General features: G+C 64.4%; 2 protein-coding genes across 2 annotated transcripts; one reads left to right on the top strand and one right to left on the bottom strand.

The window, feature by feature from the left end:
- Nucleotides 1–1,545: 1,545 nt before the first annotated feature.
- TMEM127 (transmembrane protein 127) lies at nt 1,546–3,250 on the bottom strand (the record flags this gene model as incomplete). Its single annotated transcript, XM_080370359.1, has 3 exons — nt 1,546–1,853; nt 2,621–2,785; nt 3,205–3,250. The coding sequence occupies 3 exons, from the start codon at nt 3,248–3,250 to the stop codon at nt 1,546–1,548; spliced, it is 519 nt and encodes a 172-aa protein (XP_080226485.1).
- Nucleotides 3,251–4,328: 1,078 nt separating this feature from the next.
- CIAO1 (cytosolic iron-sulfur assembly component 1) lies at nt 4,329–7,926 on the top strand. The gene is made up of 7 exons (XM_080370379.1): nt 4,329–4,838; nt 5,862–6,010; nt 6,088–6,199; nt 6,328–6,416; nt 6,550–6,751; nt 7,307–7,394; nt 7,518–7,926. The coding sequence occupies exons 1-7, from the start codon at nt 4,406–4,408 to the stop codon at nt 7,756–7,758; spliced, it is 1,314 nt and encodes a 437-aa protein (XP_080226505.1). The 5' UTR covers nt 4,329–4,405; the 3' UTR covers nt 7,759–7,926.
- Nucleotides 7,927–8,115: the final 189 nt, after the last annotated feature.

The following is an 8,115-nucleotide window of genomic DNA, read 5'->3' as shown; positions in this document are numbered from 1 at the left end:
CACCGGTGGGGAAATCCAAGCTCCCTCCCAGCCGGATCACCGCGCCGGCCACACACGCGGGGTGGAGGAGGAAGAGGAGCCACCCCAAAACCGCAGAACTCCCCAAAATACCCTCCGCCCCCCCCCCCCAACTGCCAAACCCCGGGAGGGTGTCACAGGGCTGGTTTTGCCCCCCAGCCACGTCCTGGGGGGGGTGGGGGGTGGGGTGCGGGCAGTGCCCACCCTGCGGCCGAGTTTTCCAGTTTGGTGCCAGATCCCGAGCCCCGGAGAGCGGCCGAAGCGCTTGCATAGCGGGTGCGGGGGGGTGGGGGTGGGGAAAAAGGGATGAGCTGGGCAAGACAGCATGGAAATCGGGATAAAATGGTTGGGAACCTACGACGAGCAGTATCCCTGTCCTAAAATTCCTTCCCTAAAGGACTGCACCTGCCGCAGAGCCAGGCGTCCTGGCGCTGCGGCCCCACCTGTTTGGGTTTTTTTTTTTTTCTGATTCGGTTTATTTTAAAAAGCTCAAAAAGCCGTGCTCTGTCCCTGCCAGCTCCCTCCTCCCGGCTCGGCTGCAGGTCCGGCTCTCCGGCCCCGTCCAGGGAAGCGCTGTGCTCCTCCAGGTCCTCTTGGGGCTTGTGGAGGGAAAGGGGGGAATAAACTAAAAACGGGACAGAAAAACACCGAGATTAAAAGTGGGGGCAAGAAGCAGGGGAGTCAGTTCGGCGTGGAGCTCGGGGACTTGCATAAAAGCTACAGCAGACGCCGATTTTCCAGCACTTGGTCAACCTGCTTCCCGGGAGCTGTCGCTGTCCCAAGGTCTGGTTCCATCTTGGTTAAAAATCCTGAGGATTCGCTCACCGAGATGCCAACAGGAGCTGGACGCCACAGCAGGGGGGACAGAGCTCCCCCCCAAACCGCTGCCGGCGTCAGAAGGGCTCCCCCGAAACCTCGCCCGGGGTTTGACGGCGGTGACGGTCCCCAAACCCCCGTCCCGAGCCGGGAATAAAGTGCAAAATGCTCGTGTGGTCTGCGCCAGATGGAAAAACGGAGCCGAGAGGGCGGCTGGGGGGGGGGGTCGCTCTACCTTCCTGCTGCCGCTCCTCCCCCACCAGTGCGCTGCGGCAGGCGTTTCCCCTATATATATACATCAATATATACAAACGCGCGTGCGTCACACCTTTCGCCAGATGTAGGGCACGCCTCGGCGGAGGAGGGACTGAGTTCACCGCACGCCGGGCTGGGAATCCGGCGTGATTTCTCTCTCCTTCCCGGCACAGAGGGGCTGAGATCTCCAACGGGGGAGAGCGGATCCCACCGCCCCTCGTGCCGGGGAGAAGCCGCGTGGGAGCCGCCGCCATCGTTAATTCGGCCAAACAAGCCGGTGCAGGGTTAAAAATCACGCTGTGTAGTTAATAAAATAAGAGCTAGGAAGAAAACGCTGATCATCTGACCCGAAAAGTTCTTTCCTCTGAGCAGGAGAGATCAGGAAGAGTGAAGGAGGTGCCAAGAAAGCCAAGTTGGGGAGCGGGAGAAAGCGATGACCGCGTCCCGGTGCCGGCATCAGGGGGTGTACGCCGGTGGCGGCTGGAATTGGTTGATCACTTCGTACTCGGCCGGATAAGGTTCGTTCTCCTCCATCTCGGACAGGAGCTCCAGGGCTTGCTCCTCTTCCTCGGTGGGGTAGTGACGCAGCAGGTTGGCGGCGGTGGCAAGGATGGAGGCTCCGCCGGCGCCCGCCACCAGGTAGAAGCTGACGGCGAAGGTGACGTAGACTTGGGAACCGTGGTACTTCTTGTGCTGCTGCTGTTGGGCGAGGATCAGCTCCGAGGCCCAGTAGCAGAATCCAATGACGGTGGCGCACTGCAGGACTGAGAGAGAAACCGGGAGAGATGCTCAGCAGCCAGCACACCAAAAAAAAAAAAAAAAAAAAAAATCAATCAGCAAGTTCGTTTCACGGCTGAGCTGGCAAAGGGACACCGAGCCCAGCTTGCCAGCGGTTTAAGAAGCAAAGCGTGAGAGCCTGTGGGGAAAGGGGGCAACGGACACCCCAAATCCAGCCCAGGAGAGGGAAAAAGGCGGTGGAGGATCACAGGCAGAGAACAAACCCAGCCAAGCGGGGCCACTGGCCACGCAAACCAGAGCTGAAAGGTTTGGAAAGGCGTTTTTTTTTTTTTTTTTTTTGCAACCTAGAAGGAGCAGCAAGGATAAATCGGTGTTTTGGGCAGGCTGTCAGCTCAGCCTCTCCCTGAGCTGCTCAGGTCTGACATGGGTCATGCTGTCAGGGATAAGGGATATTAAAGCTCCTTGGACCTGACGAGCCAGGAAAGATGACCTTCTTCCCCGGAAAGGCACTACGGGATCTCTTTGAAATATAAGACCCATCGTTATACACTTAATATTCATCCTAGACCTCTTCCCCACCCAGGATTTAACGATTTTTTTCAGCTACGTGAGGCTTCCGTTGCCCTTCAGACCCGAAATGCCACAGAGGAGCAGTTCTGCAAGCAGAACGGGCACCACAGCTCCGAACTAAAGGCTGAAATAAACCTTTCAGGGACTTTTTTTCTGTCCCCTCGAGGGTTGGAGACGGAAGAAAGAAACCCAGGGCTTTCCTCCCGTGCCGGTGGGGATTTACCTGTGAGGATGTGAGCAAAAGCGTAGCGGCGAGTGATCTTTAACGCCGGGTGCTTGGGTCCAAAGACATCCAGGAGGAAAGCCGAGAGGCTGCAGATGATTCCCAGGAAGCAGAAGGCAGCAATGACCCGGAGCAGCAGAATCGTCTGCGGGTTCATGCAGTAGTCTGCGAGGAGAGGAAAAGAGGCAGGTGCTGAGCACCAGAAAACTCCTCTTTTTCCACCCGAATCGCAGTACCCGCTGCTCCAATCCTGCCCAGCGTTCTCCTTTGAGATTTACAAACCCAGCTCTCGACAGAAACCGCAGCACAGCGGGGCGCTTTTAATTAGGCCCTAGAAAACGAACTTCCTCTCTACGGCAGCAGTTGGCCTAGTCACGTCTTTCACATTGTAATCTATTATCGCCACGGAAATTATAAAGCTAAAGAAACACCCCCGACAACCGAAGCAGCCGAGATAACAAAGCAGGGTGCACGGCTTCCTTAGTTAAAGCGGAGCCGGGGGCGTTACTAGGAAGTCTTTTAATTAACGAACAAGAGGATGGAACCCTGAATTTAAGCGTGTGCAGGCTCTGCCCCTGCATCACCGGTCCCGGTGCTGGGGGTATCCGGAGGTTCAAAGACACCCCCCATGGCTTCCACAACTCCCTCTAGGGAGGCATGGGGTTAGGGAGGGGGGGAAGGGGCCGCAATGGCCTCCCGCACCACGAGAAAAGGTAATAAATAAAGCCGGGTGTTTTAATGCCACATAAAAAAGGGCTAATGAACGTGCCAGCACGCTGCGTGGCTGGAAATGAGTTGTTGGCGTGTATCTCCAGCTCCAGCCATGCCGGGGGGTGACTAACACCGCAAAAAGCTGGTGGGGGCGGCGGGCTTTCCTCGTGCCACCGTGCTCATCATGGTGACAACAACCAGAAGCGCCGGCTCCCTGCACCAGGCGGTCACCCGCTGCGTTCTGCCACCAGGACGGCGCGTTTGAAAGCTCTGTCGGCATCAACTTCTTGTTTTAGGTTACGAAAAAAAACCAACCACAACACAACGCGGCGACACACAAATCCCGTGGCAAGGCCTCGGTCACCTGCTAGCTCAAAAAAAACCAGTGGGGAGCTGTGGGTTTGTGCCAGTTTCCTTTCAAGGGGGTTTAATGGCACTAGAAGGGCACAGGCAGGGGGTGAGGCCCGTCTGGCTGCCGGTAACGCTGAACACACATTTGGTGCTGAGGCTGGGGGTGAGCTGGCACGGCGGGGCAGCGGGCCCTGCTGGGGGGAAAGCCCCCCCGCTTCGTGCTGGGCCCTGCTGGGGGGAAAGCCCCCCCGCTTCGTGCTGTGGGAAGGTGGAAGGCTCTGCTGGTGGCCCCGCTGGTGGCCCTGGGGGCCCCGCTGGCTCTGCGGATGGCCCCAATGGCCCTGCTAGCCCTGTCGGTGGCCCTGCTGGTGGTCCCACTGCCTCTGCTGGTGGCCCCGCTGCCCCTGCTGGTGGCCCTACCGCCTCTGCCGGGGACCTTACTGGCCCTGTCGGTGGCCCCGACAGCTCTGCTAGCGGTCCCGATGGCAGCCCTAGTGGCCCCGCCGGCAGCCCCGCTGAGAGGGGCGGGGGGCGGCCGCGGCCCAGCCCTGCGGCCTGCAGCGCTCGGGCAGGCCCGAAGCCCCCCGAGGCCCCCCCGGGCAGCGGGTGGGACCGGAGCGGGGGGTGCCGCCCGGCCCGGCCTCACCTCGGAGCAGCTCGGGGTCGACGTAGCCCAGGACATCGGCGACGCCCAGCTCCTGGCGGGCGCAGGTGCCGCCGTGGATGCGCAGCCAGGCGGGCTCGGCCAGCGCCGTGCAGAGCGCCGTGATGGAGAGCGCCCCGGGCAGCGCCGAGGCCAGGCTGCGCTCCGGCTGCTTCGGCAGCCCGCCGCCCGCCGCCCCCCGCCGCCGCCGCCCGCCGGGCAGCCCCGGCCCCCCCGGGGTGTACATGGCGGCCCCCCGCCGCGCTGCGGGCCCAGCGACCGCGGCTCCGCCCGGGCGCCCCTCCACCACCGCCCCGCTTCCGGTGGGCGGCGCTTCCGCTTCCGGCGCGCTGACGTCACGGGCCCGCGGCGCCATGAAGGAGGCGCTGGAGCTGCTGTGGCGGGGCGCGGCGCATCCCGACTCGCGCTGCTGGTTCCTGGCCTGGAGCCCCGGCGGGGGGCTGCTGGCCTCCTGCGGCGGGGACCGCGTCATCCGCCTCTGGGGCCGGGAAGGTGGGCGGCCGGGGGACAAAGGAGGGGCGGCAGTGTGGGGGGGCGGGGCTACAGGCAGGGGGAGGGGCTGGAGGAACGTGGTGGGGAGGGGCTACAGGGGCCAGAAAGGAGGGGCGGGGGGCGGGGCTAGAGGGAGGGGGTGGGGAGGGGGCCGGGGCTAGAGGGGCAAGAATGGAGGCGCGGGGGGAATAAAGCAGGGGCAGAAAAACCGGGGGGGTGGGGGCAGTGTGAGGGGGCGGGGCTGGAGGAACGTGGTGGGGAGGGGCTACAGGGGCCAGAAAGGAGGGGCTAGGGGCGGGGCTAGTGGGAGGGGGTGGGGAGAGGGCCGGGGCTAGTGGGGCAACAAGGGGGCCGGGGGAGGGGCTAGAGGAGCAAAAATGGAGGGGTGGGGGGAATAAAGGAGGGGCAGAAAAACCAGTGGGGTGGGGGCAGTGTGAGGGGGCGGGGCTACAGGTGGGGGGGTGGGGCTAGAGGAAAGTGGTGGGGAGGGGGGAGGGGCTACAGGGGCCAGAAAGGAGGGGCTGGGGGTGAGGCTAGAGGGGCAGTAAGGGAGGGGCTGGGGGGGGGGAATAAAGGAGGGGCAGGGGCAGAAGAACCGGGGAGGGTGGGGGTAGCGTGAGGGGGCGGGGCTACAGGCACGTGGTGGGGAGGAGGCGGGGCTAGACAAAAGGGGAGACTAGAAGGGCAATGAGGGGGGAGGGGCTGGGGGCGGTGCTAGAGGAAGGGGGTGGTGATGTGGGTGGGGCCAGACAGAAAGGTGGGACTAGAGTGGCAATGAGGAGGAGGGGCTGGAGGCGGTGCTAGAGGAAGGGGGTGGTGATGTGGGCGGGGCTAGAGGGGCAATAAGGGGGCGTGTGGGAGGGAGAAGGGCTACGGGGGCGAGAAAGTAGGGGCTGCAGAGGAGGGGGAGGGGCTACAGGGGCAAGATGGAAGGGGGTGGGGCCAGAGGAGAGGGTCCGTGAGGGGTGGGTGGGTCTCTGGGCGGGGCCTGTCCCAGCTGGGCACCATCCTGCCCCCCCGCAGGGTCGGGCTGGGCCTGCCGGGCGGTGCTGAGCGATGGGCACCAGCGCACGGTGCGCAGGGTGGCCTGGTCCCCCTGCGGCTCCTACCTGGCCTCTGCCAGCTTCGATGCCACCACCTGCATCTGGAAGAAGCAAGAGGACGGCTTTGAGGTGAGACCCTCCCCCACCCCCAGCAGCACCCCCATAGCCCCCCGCCCCCCCCCCAGCCCACTCCTCTCCCTCCCCAGTGCGTCACCACGCTGGAGGGGCACGAGAACGAGGTGAAGTCGGTGGCCTGGGCTCCCTCCGGCACCCTGCTCGCCACCTGCAGCCGCGACAAGAGCGTCTGGGTCTGGGAAGGTGAGGAGAGAGCGGGGGGGCTGGGAGGGGGAGGGGGACACACGCAATAGGGGGCCCCGAGGGGGGGCTGCAGCTGAGCTGGGGAGCTCCCCACTCCCCACTCCTCACCCCGAGCGTTCTCCCTGCAGTGGATGAGGAGGAGGAGTACGAGTGCGTCAGCGTCCTCAACTCCCACACGCAGGACGTCAAGCACGTGGTGTGGCACCCCACCCAGGAGGTACGGAGCCGCTTTCGGGGAAAGACCCCCAAAACCCCCCCTCCCCCCCCCCCCCCCCATGCTGGGATCAGGGCTAAAGCGCGAGCAGCGCCCTGGGGTCCCCTTCCAGCTCCATCCCTCTGCCCCCCCTCAGCTCCTGGCCTCGGCCAGCTACGATGACACGGTGAAGCTGTACCACGAGGAGGAGGACGACTGGGTGTGCTGCGCCACGCTGGAGGGCCACGAGTCGACGGTGTGGAGCGTGGCCTTCGACCGCAGCGGCGAGCGCTTGGCTTCCTGCAGCGACGATAAGACGGTGCGCATCTGGCGCCAGTACAAGCCGGGCAACGAGGAAGGTGAGGCTGCTGGCCCCTCGCGGGGGGCTTGGGGCTGCTCGGGACCTGCTGAGAAGGGGGCGTCAAAAGAGAGAGAGGGGAGGGGGCGTCAAAAGAGAGAGAGGGGAGGGGGCGTCAAAAGAGAGAGAGGGGAGGGGGCGTCAAAAGAGAGAGAGGGGAGGGGCCGTCAAAAGAGAGAGAGGGGAGGGGGCGTCAAAAGAGAGAGAGGGGAGGGGGCGTCAAAAGAGAGAGAGGGGAGGGGGGGCTCAAAAGAGAGAGAGGGGAGGGGGGGCTCAAAAGAGAGGGGGGGGCTCAAAAGAGGGGGGGGGCTCAAAAGAGGGGGGGGCTCAAAAGAGAGGGGGGGGCTCAAAAGAGAGGGGGGGGCTCAAAAGAGAGGGGGGGGCTCAAAAGAGAGGGGGGGGCTCAAAAGAGAGGGGGGGGGTCAAAAGAGGGGGGGGGCAAAAGGGGGGGGGCAAAGAGAAGGGGGTGGGCGGGCACGGGGGGGCCAAAAGAAGGGGCGGGCGGGCACGGGGGGGAAGAGGGGGCGGGCAGGGCAGTGTGAGCTCTCGCTGGCAGGGGTGGCCTGCAGCGGCACCGACCCCACCTGGAAATGCGTCTGCCACCTCTCCGGGTACCACCCCAGGACCATCTACGACGTGGCGTGGTGAGTGCCGGTGGCGAGCGCCACGAGGTGCCACCCGCGGTGGCACCGGAGCCGCCCCGGCTCCCTTTTCCTCCCGCCGGCGACGTGGGTGACGTGCCTGGCGCTGTCCCCCCTCTTCTCCAGGTGCCACCTCACTGGGGCGCTGGCGACGGCCTGCGGCGACGACGCCATCCGGGTGTTCGAGGAGAGCGCGTGCTCCCAGGCGCAGCAGCCCACCTTCAGCCTGGCCGCTCACGTGCCCCGCGCCCACTCGCAGGACGTCAACTGCGTGGCCTGGAACCCCAAGGAGCCGGGCCTGCTGGCCTCCTGCAGCGACGACGGCGAGATCGCCTTCTGGAAATACCAACGTCCTGAAACTTGTTGAGAGCTTCCGGAACTTTCTGTATTCCCCGTGGGGTTGGCACACGGTGCCAGAGCGGAGAACTGGGCAGGGAAAAAAGGGGAATGATCCCGGCGCCTTCGCCACAACCCGTGGCAGGACTTCCTCCTCCTCCCGCCCCACGCTCAATAAATCCCCCTGCTCCTGGCCAAAGGCTCCGGCTTTTCCTTTCGGTGCCATCCCGACGGAGGGGGGATGCGCTCCCCCGGGGGCCGGATGAGGACGGGACCACCGGGGCGCTGGTTTATCCCCCTCTTGGCTTCGCCAGGAGCTGGAGGGTTTTAGGTCCGCTCTGGCGCCGGCATAGCGCTCCCGCTGAGTTAATTCTGCCTTAATTAGTTC

The sequence above is a fragment of the Falco punctatus genome, assembly GCF_963210335.1.
Source record: "Falco punctatus genome assembly, chromosome: 20".
NCBI lineage: Eukaryota > Metazoa > Chordata > Aves > Falconiformes > Falconidae > Falco > Falco punctatus.
This window is presented reverse-complemented; position numbering and strand designations above follow the sequence as displayed.